The sequence below is a fragment of the Amborella trichopoda genome, chromosome 9 (assembly GCF_054954075.1).
Source record: "Amborella trichopoda isolate Santa Cruz 75 chromosome 9, AtrichopodaSantaCruz75HAP2 v2.0, whole genome shotgun sequence".
Taxonomy (NCBI): domain Eukaryota; kingdom Viridiplantae; phylum Streptophyta; class Magnoliopsida; order Amborellales; family Amborellaceae; genus Amborella; species Amborella trichopoda.
The window spans coordinates 54,481,756-54,505,102 of NC_142344.1; the positions used below are offsets into that span (position 1 = coordinate 54,481,756).

Here is a 23,347-nt window from a genome sequence, read left to right on the forward strand (position 1 = left end):
ATATCAAATTAAATATGATATTATTATGATTATTACTTCAATTATAGTAATATTTATTACTTAATAGGACGAGTGAAAGAGTTTTGAGGATACCGATATGGTTATTTTGGAAGGGGACTCCTTCAATTTTACGACAGAGATGCTTATTTTGGAAGGGGACTCCTTCAATTTTATTACTTGCTGTAACAACACCTCATCTATCCCATGGAATTTCAGACCGATCATTGACGAGATCTTCATAGAATTGGAAGGTGTTTTTACGAAGAGCAACAGTAAGGTTGATGCCATCGCGAAGAGTGCAACAGAGTAGACTCTTTCTCCTCTGGTTTTCCTGGTCTATGCTACTCTGTCCTCTGTCCCCTTCCCCACTCTCCCCTCTTTCTTTCTCTTTTTTTATTTCTTCTTCTACTTTTCTTGTTGGGACATTCCTCTTGGGGCATCGCAAGGCCAAGGATGCTCTCAAAGGCGGATGGCCCAGTCCCTTTTTGTATAGAGAAATTTTTTTTCTTTCTTGGTTTGCACATGGGCTCCATGTACATTTTAAACCTTTCAGTAATAAAAACAAGGGAAAATTATATATATATATATATATATATATATATATATATATATATATATATATATATATATATATATATATATATATTGTAGTTTATGTTATTACGGTTCTACCGAATAGTTTCAGTTATTACCACTGTGTTCGTTTTTTCATGTTACAATGGAAATTTAAAAAAAAAACCACTTTACCCTTTTTCGATTGTTGAACGACTGAATTCAAACCGAAAATATGAAATTTGGTACGTATCACCTTCTCATTAGGGTGCATCTAAAAAATATTAAAAATATTTTTTCGATAAAATGTAATGACCAAAATACCCTTGAAAACTTTCAAAAATATTTTGGCCATTTTATTTTATTAGAATTTTTTTTTTATATTTTTTGCTAGTGCGAGTTTAATAGAGGCTTAGACGTCCAAATTTTGGTGTCAAAATAGTTATAGAAAAAAAAAAGTAAAAGTAAAATAGTATAAAAAAGTGACATTGTGATTGGATCCAGATTGGACGGTTGGATAAGGAGAAGTATATAAGTGTTAAGTGGTAGAAAAAACATAAAAAGCTTGCCCCAAAACAAATGACCTTTAGAATGTATTTCACCTGATGGTTTAAGTGGATAGTGTACTCCTACAGGAGTACACTATATTTATTCTTTTTTGATGTTTTGCTCTCGGTGTAATTTATAAATTTCAAAACTACTTTTGATGATAGGATGTTTTTGAAATTTAATCAAAATAATTATGGGCTACTTGAAAGTACATAAAAATACGGTAAGATGTTAAATTGTTCTAAACTTGATGGATTTTCTTTTCTCTTTTTGGTAGATCAAGAGGAGAATATAGATCCTTACCCGTTTTTAGAAATAATTAGCGGTTTTCGAATGGGTAAGTGGGAATGGAAATCTAGACATGTAGCTGAAAGCCTAAGTTGGACCTACGGGACCAATCCCGGCCTATTGCCATCCCCTATTTGCCTATCCCTTTCTCAACAAAGAGCCACAAAAATTGAACATGAAATTTCTTAACCAAGTTCCCAAATTCAAGAAAATTCTTCACTTTAGGTTACAAAGAACAAAATTCGAGAAATAAAATCCCAAATCTTATAATAACCCAAAAATTATCCTTCAATTACCAAAAAAAGAACACTAAACGGATTGGCAACTTAAGAAATCCTTGTCTTTTCTATCCTCCATTAAGAAACGACATTATTAGTTTTTGTAATTTACTTAATTAAGAAACTGTTTCAAAATTTTCATATTTTTCCCTAGATTTCTCTCTAAGAACCCCTGGTTCTTAATTCAACTGAGCAACCACCTTTTGTTAGGTCTTTCTCAAATCTGGCCTTACAAATTGAAGTGCAAACTGATATCTAGAAAGTCCCGAACCGTTACCTAGGATTTTTTTTTTAATTTGGTCCTACACTTGAAAAGTGCTTAACTTACTTCTGGTTTCTTTTTCTTTTGCTACAAATCAAATTGGCACTGCCTTAGACTTTTGGGCTCTCTTATTATTATTATTATTATTATTATTATTATTATTATTATTATTATTATTATTTTTTCACCATTGGTTTAGTACTTTTCTGTGCTTAACTAACTTTTAGGTCCTATTTTTTAACATATATTAATTTGATACTTGAAGTGCCCAACCGACTTCTAGGTTGTTTGAAGGTAAACAAACCACTATTCAACTAACCTATCTACACCCAAACGTGAGTTAAGGAGAGAGAGAGATCCATGGAAACAATGTCATTTGGGGAAAAAGTGTTAATAAAAACGAGATCTCGGCCTAAAATATGATGTTTTTGGACTATTTTTAAAAATATGAAAGATCTTTACGTAAGGAAAAAGTTTATATAAGGTTGCAATCTTATAATGTAGAGCTACGAATGCACATCAAAACTCCATCAGACAAGGTAGTTCTTGTTGAGGATTGATTTTTTGTATTATGAGGAAATATATCTGCTAAAGGTGGAGTAAAAAAGATAAACTCTGGAGGGCTTTTAGGGTTAAGGGAAAAACACAGATCTCTTTGTAATCACAGAGAAGGTTGCGATGTGGTTTTTTAGGGTTAGGGAAAAAACACAAATATCTTTGTAATTAGAGAGAACATAGAGGCATTAAGAAGAGAGATATTGTAACTCTATTATCCATTGTCAGTAAAGAAGTTTTCATCTCCCGTGGATGTAGGCACGTTGAAAAATCCTGTGATTAATCATCTCGACATCGAGATGTATGACCATAAAAAATAAAAAGATTTTAAGTCTCATAAATAGTGCATTTTATAACATATTATCTACACTGTCCATTTTCAAGATTTTTATATGTTTATAGATCTACTTGATTTTAACCATTTTTTAAATTTAAAATTTTATAATTGGATATAAAAATAGATTTTGAGATAATCCTAAGAACATTTTACATCAAAATTATATATCATGATAAAATTTGAAGGCGTACCTTACCTCTATATCTACGGATGCATCCATATGCCAACTACACCCTTTATGTAAAGGGTGATTTCTATAAGGTTGCAACCTTAAACAATCCGATTAAAGCGTACTTCTAAATTTTATCATGACATGTAATTTTGATGTAAAAAATTCTTAGGATTATCTGAAAATCTATTTTTATATCTAATTATAAAATTTTAACTCCAAAAATGGTTAAAATCAAATAGATCAAAAAATATATGAAAATCTTGAAAATGAATGGTCTAGATAATATATTGCAAGATGTACTATTTATAGGACTCAAATTTTTTTTTCTTTTTTTGTCATATTTATATATCTCAATGTTGAGATGATCAATTAGAGGGTTTCTTAACATTAAAACAATTTTTTCTAATGGATTTTTGAGGTGCATCTGTAATTCTACATTTTAAGGTTGCAACCTTATATAAACTTTTTCCTTATGTAAATTTTCCTTCTCTATTTATTTATAGGAAGAAGTTTATAAAATAGTGAGGCCTTAAACAATCAAATTAAGATGCACCTAAAAAATTTACTTCGAAGATGTTATTCTTATGACCCAAAATCTTTAAATAGACTATCTCGACCTCAAGATGTATAGATATGAGAAAACATAGATTTTAAGTCTTATAAGTAATGTATCTTGTATATATTTTCTAGACCGTCAATTTTTAAGATTTTTAAATATCCACAGTTATACTCGATCTACACTGTTTTTGAAGCTTTAAATTTTATAATTAGATGTGACTAAATTTTCAAATAATCACAAAAATTTTCACTATTGAAATAATTAAATCTATCTTTTGACACTATTTGATTGTTTAGGACCTCAACGGTGACCAAATCATACCCTTGTAAGGAAAAAGCATGTAATTTTTTTCTAATTATTTTTTATTTTTTGTTTTTACATGTCACGATGTTGCTTCCAAAGCTGGAGATTAAATCAAGAGTACAGGTGCACTCTTCTACAAATTTTGAAGTCTACATGTGCACTCTTGCAGAGGGTTTACGTCAAGGGCGTGATTCCCAGATGTGCTCCCGCGGGAGCACATGATCTATCGGCCACACTGTAAAATGCAAACTGATCCATTCCCAAAATCCTCGGCGAATTTTTAGCGAGACCCATTTCCAAAATCCAACACGAAACAATTCCACATTCACTGAATCATGCTTATTTTTTGATTTTTGAATCACCACTATATTCAAGGAATTTAAAAGAAAATAAATGTATTTTGACATTCAATCTAGAGCATTTTCTTGTAGCTTCTGGTCCATCTTCAGCCCTAGAAACCGTGGTGGAAGATGCTTCACGATCGGATACATGTAAGGAAAATACCCCAAATTGATAATCTTTGTATTGCCCTTATTGACCTTTTATCTGTGATGTGTTTCTTATCTTTTGGATCCAATTATAGTCCAAACTGTGACTCTGCTTGTAATATGATTCTACTGTTTGTTATTCTTTTATTAATGGCTGGTTAAGTTGCGAACTATTCTTTACGACTTGAGCTCAGACAATGGGTTTCTACAAGAATTTGTATTCCTTGTGCAACTTAGCTTCCAAGATTACAAACAACTCCTTAAAAAACTCTACTCCAAATTCAATTTCCTTAAGAAACTTCACGAAAACCATTCGAGATTCAGAACAGTTGAAAACCCAATTCAAAGATGGTCTAAATGGCTTCAGTTCAGCTCAAGCAACTCTATGGAGGAGAAGTTCAAATGGGTTTGCGATTTCTTCTCTGGTTCGATCCAACTGGAGTGTTACAGGGAGCCAGCGAAGTGGGTTTCTATCTAATAAGATGAGCATGCGGTTCTATCATGTGGATAGATATCAGGTGAGGCATTTCAGGCCCAGGGGTCCTCGACGCTGGTTTCAAAATCCTAGAGTGGTTCTAGTTGTGTTCTTGGTTGGTTCAGGAGCCGTGATCACTGTTTATCTGGGCAATGTGGAGACAATTCCTTACACTCATCGGAAACATTTCGTTATCTTGTCCCATGAATTCGAGAGGAAGCTTGGAGAGAAGGAGTTTGAGAATGTGAGTTTTTCTATTTGCCCATCTTGATCTGATTTTGCTTCATTTATAAAGAGTGCTGATTCTGTACTCATAAAATATGAATTCACATGTTTATCTTTTCTTCCATCTTGATTACTTGTTCTTTTATTGGAAAAGAACAGTCATAGGACACCTAAGAAACCTCAAGTATAATCTCCACTTTTCCCCATTGGTTGATACTAATTCTAGATGGGAAGTAATCACACCCATATTTCATTTAATTGAATTGTTTTTCTTTATATTGAGCAAGCGTGCTTTCCCTTTTTGTCCATTCTATCGATTTGTTTCCTTCATTTTCTTCTCAAAAAGTGGAAATCCTGTGCCCATAATACCTAACTGCATTTTCCATCTTCACCCATCCTCATGGCGAATTTCCTTCCTCTTTTTATTTATTTATTTATTATTACTATAATAACAAAGAGTGGCAACCTTATACCCCAGGTGGTTTTTTTAATAAAGAGTGGCAACCTTAGACCCAGGAACCTGAACTTGAATTGCCCTTCTCACCCTTCATCTTGGTTCTTTGTCTTCTTTGGAAAGGCTGGCAAGCCTGAACCCAAGAAACCTCATCTGCCATTGCCCTTTCTACTTATCCTCTTCTTTTTACAAAGAGTTGGACCGAAGAAATCTGAACTAGAATAGCTAAGTGTATTGGCTTCATGCTGGTTAGGAAGTATTTAAATCCACATTCTGTTTAATTGATAGGCTTAATGCTGGTTGAAAAGTATTTATTGAAAACCACATCTTGTTCAACTTTCCTAGAAGAAACATTTCTGTATTTCAGTTGAAAGCATCTCTAAAGAAGAAGATTTTGCCTGCAATTCACCCAGACAGCGTGAGGGTGAGGTTAATAGCGAAGGATATAATCGATGCCTTACGGAGGGGAATAAGGCAGGAACAAGCGTGGAGTGATTTGCAATATTCAGATCAGAGACTGGGTATGCATGATTCTCATGGGAGTGAAGAGACTTTGGCAGCTTTAATTAGTGATAAGGAAGACTTGAAAGATAAGGTGGGTTACGAAGATGAGATTTTGGATGATAAGTGGGTTGAGAAGAGTCGAAAGGCAGGTCAGGCTCGTGGTTCTCATCCTACAACAAGTCACTTGGACAGTTTTAATTGGGAAGTAATAGTGGTTGACGATCCCATGGTCAACGCCTTTTGCCTTCCTGGTGGAAAAATAGTTGTTTTTACTGGGTTGCTTCGCCATTTCAGGTCCGATGCCGAGATAGCAACTGTGCTAGGCCATGAGGTAGGAACCATGAGTTCTTCCATTTGTCACTATTTTACATGTAAAAATGATACCTGTGTTTAAATTTATGGTAGTCCTGGTACTTTTGTGGGTTATTTCCTTAATGTTTTGCTCAACTATGATACTCTTCCTATGTTTTGTGTTCTTTGAATAGGAGTGTGGTTTCTCATTGTGAACTTGAACTTGAATTTTGTGTTTCTCTTTTCTTCCAGGTTGGACATGCTGTAGCAAGACATGTCGTAGAAATGATTACAAAAAATATGTGGTTAGTTATTCTACAGCTGGTTCTTCTCCAATTCATTTGGATGCCTGATCTTGTCAGCACAATGTCGCATCTACTGCTTAGACTTCCTTTCTCTCGGAGGTAAAATTTTCTTGTAGTTATTTAATTCTTTTAGAGCATATCTAGCATGCTCCTGGGGGAAGCATTCTGTACAACAACTCCCTTGAAGGGGGGGAAATGAATTTTAATTTCTTGAGCACCTAGGTCTTGCCCTACAAAAATTGGACTGTTCTTGTTCAATCTTGGAGCTTTAAATTTTTGAGGCACATAGAGAGTCCTATGTAATTTTTTCTTCTCTTTGAGATTGGTTGTTAGGTTCTAGAGGCTATATCCCCAAAAATTGGGATAAAAAATAATCTTCCTAACATGAGTTTTACCCTGAGGGAGCAAATGCACACAATATGCTCCGATGGAACAACAAATCTTTTCACTTTCTTTTGTAAGGTAAGATTCCTTGACTAAGTACTGCTGTATTGTAAGAAATCATTCTCTTGACTTGAGAATCATCAATTTCAAACTCCATTGCACTTGATAAGGTTTTCCATGCCCTTGTATTCTACTTTCAACCACTTTGCTATATTTTGGGCTGAAATTTGTTCAACATGATTGACATCTTGGGGAGACATCCCTCTGCGGTAGCGTGATATTGCATCACTGTTAAATTATCCAGTAACCATGCTGATGTAGTTTCTGAACTTTGAAACTTTTGAGGAGGAAACTAGACATCCAGGATTTGCTATAACCTACTATAAAGAGAAAAAAGATTTGCTAACTGGATTTGATATCCTAAAGCCAATCCAAGTTTGGTTTAAGCTGACTAACAATTACGAAGACCATGACAAGACATGCGTAACATTTGATCCAAGTCTGATTTGACTTATGTGTTGAATAAAATTGTTTTGACGTTGTGGTTCATTGGTGGTTGATGGTAGATCTTGAAGGGGCAAGGTTGAGTTTGTTGTACCTCTTGTACTCACAAGTGGCCTTTGGATGCAATGCATGATCTGTTTTACTTCGAGTCTTCCAGATGCCGAGAGCTTTTTTATACACTTCTTGTAGATTGGTCTTAAGCTCATTGTACTAATCAGAATCCTGTTACAATGAATGGAATAATACCATTTGATCACATGATTCTTAATTAAATAACGGACACATGGGGAGCATAGCGGTAGAAGGAACCGTTGGCATAATGAGGGTGGAGGTCACATATACATTCATAGGATTATGATATCGAAAGGGAAAGAAGCTTTAAAGAGGACGAAGATAGGAAAGGCTTTAGGACTAGATGGTATTCTGATGGAGTGTTGGAAGGGGATGGACGAGATTGGCATTGATTGGTTGACCATGTTGTTCAACAAGTTGTTGAGAAAAAAGAAAATGCTAGATGAATGGAGGAAAAATACTGTGGTACGTATTTACAAGAAGGAATGAGACATAGAATTGTGCGAACTACAGAGGGATCAAACTTAGGAGCCACATTATGAAGCTGTGGGTAAGAGTGATTGAGCGGAGACTAAGGCATGAAACGAGTGTATTAGAAAATCAATTCGATTTTAGGTCAGGCAGGTCAACAACCGAAGCTATTTTTCTTAGGCAACTGATTGAGAAGTTTAGGGCTAAGGGAAAAGACCTCCACATGGTCTTTATTGATCTAGAGCTTATGATATAGTACCTAGAAATTTGATTTGGTGGGTGTTGGAAAAGAAATGAGTCTCAAGACACTACATCGACTTGGTGAGAGATATGTATGAGGGAGCGCTAACTAGTGTATGAACAACTAATGGAGCGACCAGTGAGTTTTCAGTGACAATAGGTCTACATTAGGGGGCAGCATTGAGTCCATGCCTCTTTGTCTTAATTATGGACGACTTAGCTAGGCACCTACAAAATGAGGTACCATGGTGCATGTTGTTCGCTGTTGACATAGTTTTGATTGATGGGACCTAAAACGACGTCAACACAAAGTTTGAAATTTGTAGGGATGCTCTATAATCTAAAGGTTTTAAAATTAGCTGGATTAAGATGGAGTACATAGAATGCAAGTTCAGTAATAATAGGAGTAGAGATGAGGAAGTAGTTAAGATTGACGGTCAAGAAATACCAAAAAAGCGCACTTACGATATCTTGGGTCGATAATTCAAGAAAATAGAAAGATTGAGGAAGATGTCGAATTAGAGTTGGATGGGTGAAGTGGAGATGTGCAACCGGAATTTTATGTGATCGCCGCATACCAATGAAGCTGAAGGGCAAGTTCTATAGGACAATTGTGAGACGAGCTTTACTTTATGGGGTGGAATGTTGGGCGGTCAAGAATCAACATACCCATAGAATGAGTGTAGTTGAGATGAGAATGTTGAGATGGATGAGTGGCAAGACAAGAAGGGACCAAACCCGAAATGAATACATTCGGGAGAATTTAGGTGTGGCACCAATAGGTGACAAGATGAGAGAAAGTAGACAGATGGGTTGGTCATGTGTGGCACAGACCCAGTACAACACATGTTAAGAGGTGCGAGTTAGTTTAAGTAGAAGGCTAAACAAAGGCAAGGGGTAGGTCCAAAAGGACATGGTTGGAAGTTGTGAGAAAAGATATGGGGACTTATGGCCTCACTGAGGGTATGAATTTTTATAGAGCAGAATGACGTCCAGGATTCATGAAGCCGACCCCAATTAGATAGGAAAAGGATTTGAAGATGATGATGATGATCACATGATTCCAAGTATATAGTGAGATAATCCAACACTTTCTAAGGTGTTTGATGATGACCCATTATGGTTGAGGCCTTAAATTCTGTTGCATTTGAGCATGATTTATGGAGCATCATTGTTGCTAGTCGCTTATGAAATATTGGTTATAAAGTTATGGTTGGTCTATTATATTTTGTAATGCATTAATGCATTTTGATGGTTTGCGGCACCTGACAAATATTGGTTGGTTAGGTTGTTTGTGAGATTGGCGGTCCATGGATTTGGGCTTAACAAGAGAAAATAGTGATGCGATAGTTTTAGAGATTTATTGAGTCCCCTTATTGTAGAAGGTGCTTTGTTGTGTATGATTAGTTAGGCAGTTGTGTATGATTAATTAGGCATATCATCACATAGCCATGCCATTGAGGAATACTGATGTGGTTGAGTAGATTCATGGGATTAGTAGGCTATGAAATTTTTCTTTGCAATGTCCTTGTGCATAGGCTAACAAGATTGGCTTATCTACCTAGGAAGGGGATGCCAAGAGGAAAAGTAGATGCAAGGCACAGTTTGCCTTTCCAATTTAAATCCATACCTTGTGTAGAACTTCTGCAATTCGTGTTGATGTCTCTTTGCTAACGGACATCATCATCATCTTCATCTAAGCCTTATCCCAACTATTTGAGATCGGCTACATGAATTTTGTTCTGCCATTCTGCTCATAGGTTCAGGATTCATGACAAGAGTTGGCAAAGTTTTATGCTTGCTGCCTTGCCTAACATAATCCTCCTCCTTTACCTAGGCTTGGGACCAGCATGATCGGCTTGGGGCCGGCTAAGGCGCAGTTATGCTAACGGACATGTGTTATATAAAAAGGTAGTAATTATGTACCTTTGGGGTTTGTTCATTGTTAGTGAGCAACAATGGGTCTCTAATTATGCTAGGCATGATTCATAAGTGGCGTGATTGTCATTTTGTGATTTCTTGCTAGAACCACCAAGTTTGAATATTGGCTGCCCAAACAAATGAAGTTTGCAGCTCAACTGTACCACTAATAGGTAAGATGTTGACCATACTTATTGAGCAGCACTTCTTCCCTCTAGTTTGTGACTAGAATTGTAATGTTAATTGCATATTTCATGATTCCTTTGAATGACTACTATTGCGTGGTGCTTATTATGTGGTGGTGTTTTCACATGTGTTGACACAACAAGACACCTGCAGAAATGAACTTGTTATTATCATGTTTTTAGACATTTTATTTTGTTTTATTTTTCTATTTTTGTTACAGTTTCTTGCATTTTTTCTAGTTTATTATTTTTTATATATTTCTATTTTCATTATTAGGCATTTACCAGGGTAATAAAGATCGGATTGGACTGGTGGTTAGTTACACAAAACAAGAGATGTTGAGCACTTGGCCCTAAATAGGGATTCACATATAACCGGTCAAAACTGGCATTTGACTGGTCAAACCAATCCGGTTGGCTTCTTTCACTGGTTCTCTTGGACCACCTAATCTTGGGATAGGTGATATTATTATGTATATTTTGTAGTTTTCTTGCAGATCTTTCCCTTATTTTTTTGTTTCTTTCTATATCTTTTGTGTTGATAGTTTTCTTTCCAAATTTTGTACCAAAAAATAATGACCCTAACGGAAGAATAATGGAAAGCAAAAAATTATATTTCTTTCTTTCCTTTTTTTTTTTTTTTTCAACATAAAAGGGAAATTCGTTCCACTCTTGCCGATGTAAAGTTCTCTATATTATTACATTTATTTACTTGCCCCACTATTTTGCTGTAATTTTGCCTCTTTTTTCTTCTTTTCTGTATTGCGGCTTTTCCTTCCCCTGATTGCAAGCTGTCATCACATACACCCCATATTTGCATATTTTTGCTGGTTCTTTGGGTCTTCATTTTTTAGTATAGAAATTCTCTCTCAAGACAAATTGTCTCTGGCAAAAGGTTACATAGGAATGGAACTTGAGACATAGTTCTATGCAACGTTTTAAAAAGCGGATCGGTGACTCGAATCGGTCACACCCATACCCGTGTTGGGTCGGGGAATCAGTGGATAGGTTCGGAGAATCGGCGGAATTGGTGGATAGGTTCGGAGAATCGGCGGAATCAACAATTTTTGTACCAAAAGTTTTAAAAAAATCGCTATAAATCTCAAAAAATGTTGTTATTTTAGTTTCTAAAATAAATTAGGAGTGGTGCATTATGTATTTTCATTACTTTGCTAAAATAGGTGGATACTGATATGCTATCTTCTTGTCTGGATGTCTATATAATTATTAATTGTAATATAGTATTATAATATTGCATCAAAATAATTAAAAAATATTAGAAAACACTTCCATATAATTTAAAAATAATTTTAATGTATATAAAAATACTTGTACTGACATAAGTTTAAGTTATTAACATAAATAAACATCAATTTTATATAAATATGTTAATTTTTGTAAATTATTGTATGTAATTTTTTTTTGTAATTATATGTAATTAAAACTTAATTATATGTACTTTATTTTGTATATTGTAAAAAAGAAATAAGTTATTTGTTATTATTTGTAAATTTTATGAGTATATTAATTTAAAATTACAATCGAGACTAAATATGAAAATAGCATAATTTATATAGCAATAATAAATTATTAAAATATCATAGAAATTTAATATATTAAATTATGTGATATTTTAATGTATTTATAACAATAAACACTTCAATTTAGCAATAACAATTTTAACATAATTATATAAATAAGTTAACATTTTTATATAATTATATTATTCAACATAATAATATTAATGTAATTTTAATGTGAACATATTCACAGAATTAAAATTGCATAGTAGAGAGCCAACTATGAAATTGATTATATGAAGTTTCTTTGTAGAGGGCCAAATCTCTTCATGTGTAATCTAATTTTTGTAAAATAATTATATGAAATTTTATTTTGTAATTATATGTAATTAAAACTTACCTATATGTACTTTTATTTTTTATGAATTATAAAAAAAAAAATTTATTAATTTTAAAAAGAAAAATAACTTTTATTTTATAAATTATTTCATTTTTGTAGACCTTTTATAAGCAGGAGAGAGATAGAGATGTCAATGGAGATGTAAAAAATTTTTTGACCCTTTTTTTTTTTAAAGAACAATTGTTTCATGCGGGCTGGATCGCATTTGTACAATATGCGGTTCTGAGGTATAAAGCATCCATCTTAAAGATGGATGCAAATAGGTGGTCCATCTAACATAATTCAAACCAACGGTCTAATTGTTTTCTTAATATAATTATTATTTCTAGTTTTAAAAATTAATTTATTTTTTGATATTCATGATCTCCATGTTAAAGATTATATGTTCTCTAAAAATTAGGATTAAATTCTATTTCAAAAATAAATTTATTAAAGGGCCCGCATTCCTACATGTGCGGGCTTGGCTGCTTGCTAACCGCATCCTTTTTTAAAACCATGTGCTCGTTAAATGTGGTAACAAATGGCATAGATTTAAGCGAAAATTGCAAAAAACCCTCAAAATAAGACTTTCTAGACAACCTGCCCTCAACAAAGTTTTTTTTAGCAACTTTTACCCCAAATTGAACTTTTCTAGCAAATGCCCCCAAGTCAAAAAAGTCATATTTTTTGACGAAAATGCCATAGTGCCGGACTGCATGCCCAAAGTGTCGGACCGCCCTATTTTGTGTCGGACAGCATGCTTCCAGAAGCCCAAAGTGCCGGACTGCATGCCCAAAGTGCCGGACCGCATGCTCAAAGTGCTGGACCGCCCCTATTTTGTGTCGGACTGCATGCTTTCTAAAAGCAAAGTGCCGGACTACTCCCATTTTGTGCTTGGGGGGGGAGGGGGGTGGGGGGGGGTAAGTTGCATAGGAAGTCTATTAGTGGGGGTTATTTGTAATTTTCCCTAGATTTAATTTAAAACCATGTTATTTCTATTGTGCAAGCTACGTTTTATTTATTTTTATTAGAACTTTATTAGTAGGTATAGTGTTGCAACATTTATTGAACCTTTATTCCCAAGTTACAAAAGTTTATTCAATAATGGTGCAAATAATTTTCCTAAACAAGCTACGTTTTATTCGTCATTAAACAACGGAAACGGACTCCCACATCGGGGAATCCTGGATGGGAAAGGCTTTATAAAATCCTTTGGCGTGCGTTAAACGGTAAGCATAAAAGTGGCATCCTATTTCGCGTGAGCCAAGATGGAGAGTACTTGTATGGTTGTTTGTTTGTACACATGGCTTATAATTTCTGATAATGGCTGGCCCTTGGGCCTTGGGATTTTGAAAAAAAATACATTAAAATTATTCAAATTTCAAACAAAAAAAATTTGAGGTCAGAATTCATGACGTTAGAACAGCCCATCATTGGGTTTAACAATCTGATAATGGCTGGCCCTTGGGCCTTGGGATTTTGAAAAAAAATACATTTTTCAAAAAAAAAAAATTTTGAGGTTAGAATTCGTGACGTCAGAACAGCCCATCACTGGGTTTACTGTAGCGATCCTCCGATTTGTGAGGTCAGAATCGTGATTCACTGTAGCTACATGGCTGGATCTTGTTTTATTAGTGGATCCGGATCGTCTTCGACGATTCCCAATCCGGATCACTCGATTCCAGATCGGGCGACGATTTTTTAGACATTGGTTCTATGAAAACCCAGCCTCTACCGTCTTGACCCAAGCATGATTCCTTAAATTTGTTTTTGTTTTTGATGTGGATTGTTTTTTATTTTCAATTCGCGATCATTTTTTACAATGTAAATAGCAGTTGAATCTGTTTCCCTATCCGATACTTTCTATATTTGTTGTGTTTGTGTTTGTATGTTCTGATGAAAGAGATTTTGTTAATCTATAATACTATATATTTATATATAATATTCTGTTACTTTATGTATCAGAATGGCCTAGGTTTTATGTATGGAAACCGTGCTTTTGTTGTTTGATTTGTAAGATATTAAATTTAACGGAATGGTCAAAAATAAAAATTGAAAATTTGAAGTTTTATTAATTGATACATTCCTTTGATGCTATTATTCTTCACTCGAGCTGTATTCTAATTGAACCTAGCTATTTCATGGTAGATGTTAGGTCTAATTGGTTTTTCTTTTTTCGTATCGTTTTCTTGGCAATGTGTAATTTATCAATGACAGTCAAAAGATACAAGGGGAAAGTTTGTGATTCTTATAATGAATATAATTTCAGATGAGGAATGAATTGTTTCTTAATGGTTGAACTTCACAAAAAGGGCATCTCCTCTCACTAGTCAATTGACAAAATTATGTGACCTATGTAGTTATTCATTTAAAATTGTGAAATTTAACTTCATATTTTTAAGTATTCAAATATCTTTTACTTTATTGTATGTTTATGGACTTCATGGAGCATGGACAATAATTGTTGAATATTGATGCCATAGATTGGATGAATCTTTTCATCATATTGATAGTAATTTAATAAAATTTTCAATCCAGTGTCTACTTTTTAATATTAATTAGAAACTTTCCAACATTTTTTGAAAAATTTTCTTTCATTTTTATCAACATTTTCTAGGTGAAAACCTTTTATCTAATTTTTCTAAATTTTATTGAATTTTTTAGGTTTTTTTTTTTTATTATTTAAAAATGATCCAACCGGTCAGTGGAGTTTGACCTAACCAGCCCCTTTGCCAGCTCGAGCACCAATACGGACCTGATAATACTGGTATTTACTTGAAGGTTTGGGTTGTCTTTTCAGTCCTTAAGTTTGACGCATTTGACACTGTAGATGCATGTTTAAGCAGGTACTTCTGTGTCCATGTCAGTAGCATAGGTGTTTACATGTATGCATAAAATGTCAAAAGGAATTGCAGATCACCAGAAAATAGAGTGCTTTTTGAGAAGTATTGACATGGACTAAAGCTAACATTATGCATAATCAACCTTCCACTTGATCTTGCTTTTTTATATTCATACAAGCAGTGTTAAAAATCCCACTCAAGTTACTCGGACTCAGCAGGCTCTCGAGCCTGAAACCAAAACCATGCAAACTGAGTGAGTCTCGTGGGTTTAAGATTTTATTGTTAATATTTGTGGGATTGGGCGAGGTCGCGTTGCATGACTGGGGCTCAGGACTCTGGTGAGTCTTGACCCTAGTCCATGCTTTAAAACACATCATACAAGCAGATGCTAGGTAGCAATCTTTACGCGTAGTTAAACACGTCTTCTATTAATGTTGTTTTCTTTCCAATGAATATCAGCATGGAGATCGAGGCTGACCACATAGGGTTGCTGCTGTTAGCTTCAGCTGGTTACGATCCTCGTGTGGCTCCTACTGTATACGAAAAGCTTGGACAATTACATGGTGAATCGGCATTGAGGGATTATCTCTCTACCCATCCATCTGGTAAGAAGAGAGCAGAGCTACTGAGGCAAGCCCAGGTTATGGAAGAAGCACTTAGAATATATCAGGATGTGATTACTGGACGTGGGGTTGAAGGCTTCTTATGAGGCAAGTCTTTGTGTCTTCATATACACTTTTATTTTTTCCCCTTTTGGGAGAGAAGTTGGATTGTTGTTGATATGCATCTTGTTGTTGGGCTTTTACTTGATTACTCCACAAACTTCTTTTGACAAACTGCTTTTGTAGTATGTTTACCTTGTCATTAACTGATGTACGAGCATGAAATCCATGAAGATGAAAACAATAAAGAAAACAATGCATTGATTCATTGGCTTGAGCCAACGTTGGAGATTTTAATCATGATATGGAATCACGGTGCAAGATTTTCTTGATTGCTGTGGATATTTTTTAAATTTTTAATTTTTATTTTGGGGAAATTTGTAGGTATTGAAGAATTAGTTATAGAAACAACCTGTCTTGTCACATAGCCACAGAGAGAGAGAGAGAGAGAGAGAGAGAGAGAGAGAGAGAGAGGCCAAACGAATTAAGTCTAAGAGTTTATTGTTTGGCCAGTTTTTTGGTGTGGCAGTGGTTGCATGCAAGCGCAGCTCAAAACTATATCTTGGATATGGATTGAGGACCCAAAAAATTCCTTTTCATCTGCACATCAATTTCTTCCCATCCCCAATTGTTGAATTTGGCGTTTCAAGAATGGCGCAGGTTTGATGGATCTAAGAAAATGTCCAATAGAGATACAAAAACAATGGTGCAAGATGGGGCCATTTGTCATTTTCATTTAGAACTTATGATCATAGAGGTCCAGCTGATGGATTCACAAAGTTTTGGTCTTCAATCCATCTTCAAGATGGGTTTTGAGTTGCCACGCAACCGCAGCATGCAAGAACCTTGCACTCTATGTATGGTGTGGGATGCACGGAGCTCGTATAATGATGATGAGTGTGATTAATAGAAGCCTGCATCGAGGTTACAAGTGCACTGAGTCAGTCATTTTGAGAGAGATAGAAGAAAGAAGAAGGGGGGGGGGGGGCACTCTTTCCAATGTGGATGTGGGCTTTGCTTTCCTGATATGCAACTTATGTGATACATAACAAAATTAGGCTTCAAACAATGAATGATGGTATGGATGGAATTAGCACCTTGAGCAAACGCCTATGACACCCTGACAAGTGGTATCAGATGGCATGGGATTGACAGGGGGTCTCATCATTCTTTTAGGAAATTGAATCTAGTTTCCTAAAAGCTAAACCTCAGAGAAAAATTCCTTATAAGTTGGGAGTTATGGTCGTTTTATCAGAGGGTGCTTACCCTGCATTTTATGCTACATTGTCTAGAAACTAACTCATTGAGTCACAGTTTTCTTAAAGACCCTTTGACCAGAATCTAGTTTCATAAAAACTAAACCTCAGAGAAAAATTCCTTGTAAAGGGTGCTCACCCTGAATTTTCTGCTACATTGTTTAGAAACTTACTCATTGAGTCATGGTTTTCTTAAAGACCCCTTGACCAGAATTTTGATATGAATGTCTAAGTCTATTTTGTCCCATTTTGTGTTCCCTTTCCATAGGAAAAAGTCCCATCAAGAAATATCATATATTTCTGTAGTTATGGTCTTTGGACTAGAGGGTGCTTAACCTGAAATTGCAGGAAATTATGGAAGACAAATCTTATGAGTGGTCTAGTAAAGGGTATTATTGTACACCCCAATGGATTCCCACTGTATGATGACCAATTATGGGCAAACTTGAAACCACTTAAGGTGTTTTGGGTCAGTGGGAGGCTTGGGCAACCTCCACGGCATCATGGACATTAATTCGGATACTAGGGGATCCGAGTTTTGATCAAGTTCTGGGATGCACCCGGAAAGTTCCTTTTGCGTTTAGGCATATAGATTATGTTACAAAGGCAGATATACATGTGTTGTTGTCTAATATGAGTATGGGTATCAGAAATTTCACTTCCACAATTTGCCTTTCAGATATGGCACATTTGTAGTAAAGTAAGAGGTGGGGCTTAGGTGACATTAAAGTACTTTATCCGGGTGATTCAACAAGAAAGATTAAGAGTTTTACAAGGAAGATTAAAAATAAATGTCCAAGTTCTTGAAGTATTAGAAAAGAGTCTCACCTCCTTAGTGTGTAGATATGCACCAAAAATTATAGACAGGCATGTCCATGTTAAGTAGAATGTAAAAAATAAGAACGGTTTATTAAGGGTGCATAAGAAAAACCCACTGAAGTCATGGTTCAAAATAATGAAATTACAGTCATCAAGGGGGTGTACTATCACCTTTACAGTGTGATAACTCTTTGTTGTGATGGAAAATAACAGGAAAAAATCAAATAAGGGGATAAAGGGAAATCACTATTCAGAATAATGGTTTTTTTTTTTATATTGTTTAATTTAATTTTGATTACCTTTGAATGTGCAATAGCACCTCTCGAAAACCTTGTCCTGGTGAATGCATTTTGTGTTTATATATTTAAAAATATATACACACACGAACATGCACATATAAACTACTACATGGTTCGTGGACCATGTGTTGCTCACTGAATGTGTTAGGAAGCTCGTTGTTATGGTTTCGCAGAAGAAATTAGATGGAAAATGAGGTTCGGCATTTCACCCAAGTTTAGGCTAGGCAAAATTGTTTTTGCCCATAAGCAGTGTGCTTGAAATATTTGGATGAGAGGGAGTGGAAGTCTGAATTTTCGGATGATATAGATGCAGAGAGAAAGAAGGATGCACCATGAGAAGCCTCTCTCTCCTTTCTTTTCTCAGAAAATTTGTCAAAAATACCAATTTTGCTCTCTCCCACTTAAAATCCTCCGTGTCTCCTGTCCTCTTTCTCTTTCATGTGTTTCCTCTCCAAATTACAGCTGGCATGAGTTTTGTTTATCATAAAGTTCCTGTCTAGGTGATACTAAATTAGGTTTTCATGAGGCATGAAATCCATATCGCTAAGAAAAGTAGATGATTCAGCAGAAGTTTAAAAGGAGAGTACCCTGAATATCGGTTGAGTCTTGATTTCTATTGTATATTTGCTTTTGGTTAACAAATTATTGAGTGAGTGAGGGAGGGAGGGATGGATTTGAATATAGGTTCATATGCTGAGATATATTTTCTTTTTATCTGAATCGTTTGAAAGTTTTGGAGAACATTTGAATATTTTTGTAGGGTTTTTAATTTTGTATTGTGGCATGGTTGAATTTTGTTGGAAGAGCTTTAGGCTTTTATAAAGCTTTCACATAGAGTTTTTCGAGTTTTCATATCAATTCCTCCTTTTCTTTTAAGTTCTTTTTATTATCACTATTATTGTTATACTTTTCTATTCTCTTTGTCTTTTTTATTGTTTTTGCATTGAACTGAACTAATCCATCAATTTGTTTTACTGTTTATTTTCTAAATTTTAGAACAAAGATATTTTTATTTAAAGTTTGCCTTGTGTTTGTTTTATTTTTTTGTTGTGTCCTTCTCTTTACTGTGAATAAATTTCTATATGCAATTTTTCTTGATTAAGAATTTTTTAGTAATGCCTGGTTTTACAATTCCCTGTAAATTTCTTTTTGAGGCATGGTTTCTTCTTTATCAAATTTGTTTCAAGAGCTTTGCTTACCAAAGTTATTTCAAAATTGTGGGTGCAACTGTATGCGCTTAGGAGTCTTTTAGTGTCATCAGCCAGAGTTATTTGGTTCGTGATACGTTCATTTTGTTCATGTTGGTTGTTTCCTTCTAAATTCTAAAATTTCATTGTTATGTACGTTACTGTATATTGAACTGCCTATGGTTCTTTTGCATTAAATCATCCTTCTCTGTCCATACATCACATTGAATTAAAATATCAGTCAAAAGTTTTTTCTTTGAACTGTTTATTTTTATAGAAATTATTATATTTTAAATGAAAAAAATCATTCGAGATAAATTTCATGTTGGTTTATGATACTTATTTGGCATACTAAGTTTCTGATCATTAAACACTATTATAGTGCATAACTATATGTCTGTTGTTAAGGCTCTTCTGGCCAAATCAATTCAAATTACGCTTCCAACTCAGATTTCCAGGTATTTGCTTCCTGTTAAGTAATATACTATGCTCCATATTATTGTATCAGTTCACTAAATTTGTTTCATAATTTTCCTGATTTGCCCTATGTTTTTTTGACTATTAATTTATTGATAATGTCTGTTCAAATATTGTTTCACATTTGCTTAAATTGCAAGATTTAAAGTTTTTGGTCTCTTTCAATGAAGCTTGCTTAGGTCTGCTTGTCCTTTTCAATTATTAATTGGTGCGCTTTGTGTAAAGGTTGCAACCTTAATTTTAGAAGTAAGGCTGCATTATTCTCACTATCCATTTTAATTGGAAAGTATAGATTTGACATATCTTTTAAGACTGTCAAAAAGTAGCATATCTTTTAAGATAGTGTTAAATATGCTACCTTGCTTCTATAAAGGTTGCAACCTTTTACTTTTTCCATTCTTAATTTGGCATGGAGTTTATATGGTAGGATGGTGAGGGTTGGGATTTTTCTCTTTTGGTTGGTCGCACAGTGAATTTCAAAAGTTCAAGTTTATCACGGAGCAAACTGAAGCTCTCGGTGTAGTCTGATTTCTTTCTGTTTACTGATTTTTTTTTTTCTTTTTTTTGTGATTTCTTTAGTTTAATCTAGGTTAGTTTTGCATTTTTATAGCTTTAGATGAAGTTTTTAGTATATTTTGGTGAAGTTTGAACATTTTGAGCTTCAAATCCACTAAAGATTAGGAAACATTTTCATAGTCGAGGTGGAACTTTTGGAGTCAATTATTTTATGTGATTTTGATTGGAATTAGTGCATATGTATGCTCGATTCCATGGTTAGATAACTTTGAATGTGTTGGAAAAAAATTCAATGGAGAATCATGAATTGTTGACAAGCGTTTGTAATGATTCTCAAGTGAGGCTACACTGCTGTTACTGAAAATTGTAAAAGTTGCAGATATGGAATGACTATTCATTTTGGTAGACAATTGAACATTGCATAATTGAGATTCACTCCAGCATTATACAATCTATGCTTCAGTATGGTCTTTTTAGATGGTTGGTATACTTATTAATTCTTGTAACAATCGTACATTTTCTGACAAAGTAGTCTGAATTTTCATGTACCAATGAACTATATGACTTGATTTTCATGTTGCATATATGGCCTTTTGCCTATTCATCGTGATTGCTATTACTTGATCAAGAGATGTTACTTTACAGTTTACATTCATAGATCTCTCTCTCTCATGTCAGCATTTTCTTCCATGGATCTCTTTGAATCTGTAAAAAAGAGTATCAGTATATTCGTCAAAGGAAAAAGTTTATATAAGGATGCAACAACTACGGATGCACCTCAAAAATCCATCGGAAAAAGTAGTTTTAATGTTGAAAAACCTTTTGATTGATCGTCTCGATATCGAGATGTATGACCATGAAAAATAAAAAGATTTCAAGTCTCAGAAATAGTGCATTTTACAACATATTATCTACACCGTCCATTTTCAAGATTTTCATATGTTTATAGATCTACTTGATTTTAACCATTTTTGAAATTTAAAATTTTATAATTAGATATAAAAATAGATTTTGAGATAATCCTAATAACATTTTGCATCAAAATTATATAAAATTTGAAGGTGCAACTTACCTCTACAGCTACGGATGCATCTGTATGCCAACTGCACCCTTCATCAAATGCTTAGCTTTGGACTTTTTTTTTGTTTTTTTGTTTTTTTCTCGCTAGTCCAGCTATATTTTACGCGTAGATTGCAGAGTGTGTAGCTTTTTATACATGGATTGAGACTATTTCTAGTTATGAACTGATAGAAATTGGATTGCGCCCATCTCTCTCTGTCTCTCTCTCAAAATGGCGATGGGATTTCTACCAAGACAGTGACAACATTGTTTATAGTCGACGATTTGCAGCATTGGAATCATTCCAGGATATATTTGCAGGTTCACATGCAAGGATTGGGTATTCCAGAGGCAGAGGAACTGACCGAATTCAACGGTGTTGCCATGGAGAATTGTATCTTTTGTTTTGTGATTTTAGTGGTACACATATACAAGGGCCTGAATTTTCATAGGGTGGCAGTCAGCCGGGCCGCCCGGTGAAATTAGGGTCTGAGAGACAAAATCTGTTCTGAGGGCCGGGCCTAGGCCAGCCAAGTCAGGCGCCTGGTGCTTATTTTGTTATCTTTTATCCTTCTTTTTTTAAAAAAAAGTTTACCCAGGGGAACAGGGCCGGGGTAGGACCAGGACTGACCCAGCCCGTTGCCAGCCCTAAATTTTCATACATCAATGAGATTACTTGGTTTTACATGGTTGCATATTGGCCTTTTGGATATTTGTTTATCATGCTTGACAGTATACTTTTACATATCTCTCTCTCTCTATCGCTCATGTCTCTCTCTCGTCTTATCTAACCACTTTTTGAAATATGTGAAAGCAATATACCGATAACATTCATCAAATGATCTGTTTTGGATTTACTTTGAGTACGGACACTGTTTGGGGCTCTTATTTCCATATGGTGTTCCAAATATTACAAGCACTACCTCCTCCGGCTTTTTTTTTTTTTTCTTTCCTCTTATACTCATTCTAGGGGGGGGGGGGGGGGGGAAGCCACAGGGTGTTTGTAGTAATAAGAACCCCCCAAACAGGGCCGTACGTAATTTGCTTGCTCTACTTTTTTATAGGAGCACTGTAAATTTTCTTGCTCTACTTTTTTATATGAGAACTGTAAATTTCAGCTCTTTATTTTTCTTAAATATTGGTATGAACTCATCGTTTTACTTATTAATTATATATACAGCCAAGTAAAGCTTTATATGATGCAACAGAATGGAGAACTTTGATCTTTCTTTTTGTTTTTTCAATTTTAACTTTGCATTCATGCATGAAACTTTCCTTCACAAATTTGGAAAGCCTAGCTGTGTTGTACTTCAATGCATTGTGTCAATAGTTTTTTATACACAGATTGCACTTCAAAGAATGTTGCCTCTTGTGTCCCTCCACCCCCCCTCTCTCTCTCTCACACACGCACTAGACAATTTCTAACTAAATAATTGCATCATTAATAGGGGTGGCAATGGGACGAGCCTGACCCGGACTAGGGGTGGCAATGGGACGTGCTGGACCCGGACCATGACCTGGACCCAAAAAAGTGATATGGGAATTGGACCCGAATTTACTGAACTTGACCCAATCTGTTGGGTCCAATACCCTTTGGGTCTTGGGTCAGTTCCGGGTTCATTGCCAAATGATTGTATAATTCATTTGCTATATTCACACCCAAGGAATGGGTCTTCAGAAGCAGTACAACTCATCAAGTTAAAAGGATGGGAATTTGTTATGGGCAAGCTTTTTATGCTTCATCTACAGCATAAAACTTATGTACATCCTTTTATCCAATCGTCCATTTTTGAATTTCAGAGGCAGTACAACTCATCAAGTTAAAAGGATGGGAATTTATAATGAACAAGCTTTCTATACTTCCTCTACACATAAATTTATATATTTCTTTTTATCCTACCCTGAATGGAGGGATAAGACTGCATCGACAGCATAAAACTTATATACTTCCTTTTAT

The 23,347-nt window shown here is 34.8% G+C and overlaps 1 protein-coding gene across 7 annotated transcripts; it reads left to right on the forward strand.

Annotated features, from left to right (window-relative positions):
• The first annotated feature begins 4,236 nt into the window (after nt 1–4,236).
• LOC18447851 (Peptidase family M48 family protein) lies at nt 4,237–23,186 on the forward strand. 7 transcript variants are annotated; one of them, XM_088846264.1, is made up of 5 exons: nt 4,237–5,062; nt 5,865–6,332; nt 6,545–6,696; nt 15,575–15,825; nt 22,839–23,186. In XM_088846264.1, the coding sequence occupies exons 1-4, from the start codon at nt 4,541–4,543 to the stop codon at nt 15,822–15,824; spliced, it is 1,392 nt and encodes a 463-aa protein (XP_088702390.1). In that variant the 5' UTR covers nt 4,237–4,540; the 3' UTR covers nt 15,825; nt 22,839–23,186. The 7 variants fall into 7 exon arrangements, with proteins under 7 accessions (XP_088702390.1, XP_020531385.2, XP_020531386.2 ...); XM_020675726.2 differs by lacking the exon at nt 22,839–23,186 and adding an exon at nt 21,583–22,085; XM_020675727.2 differs by lacking the exon at nt 22,839–23,186 and adding an exon at nt 21,650–22,085.
• Nucleotides 23,187–23,347: the final 161 nt, after the last annotated feature.

What these genes read in the sequence shown, in the direction of transcription:
- LOC18447851 (XM_088846264.1), top strand. Translation starts at nt 4,541, where the DNA reads ATGGGTTTCTACAAGAATTTGTATTCCTTGTGCAACTTAGCTTCCAAG. An exon ending in GAGAGAAGGAGTTTGAGAAT is followed by an intron (nt 5,063 to 5,864) that starts GTGAGTTTTTCT and finishes TCTGTATTTCAG; the next exon opens with TTGAAAGCATCTCTAAAGAA. An exon ending in AGACTTCCTTTCTCTCGGAG is followed by an intron (nt 6,697 to 15,574) that starts GTAAAATTTTCT and finishes AATGAATATCAG; the next exon opens with CATGGAGATCGAGGCTGACC.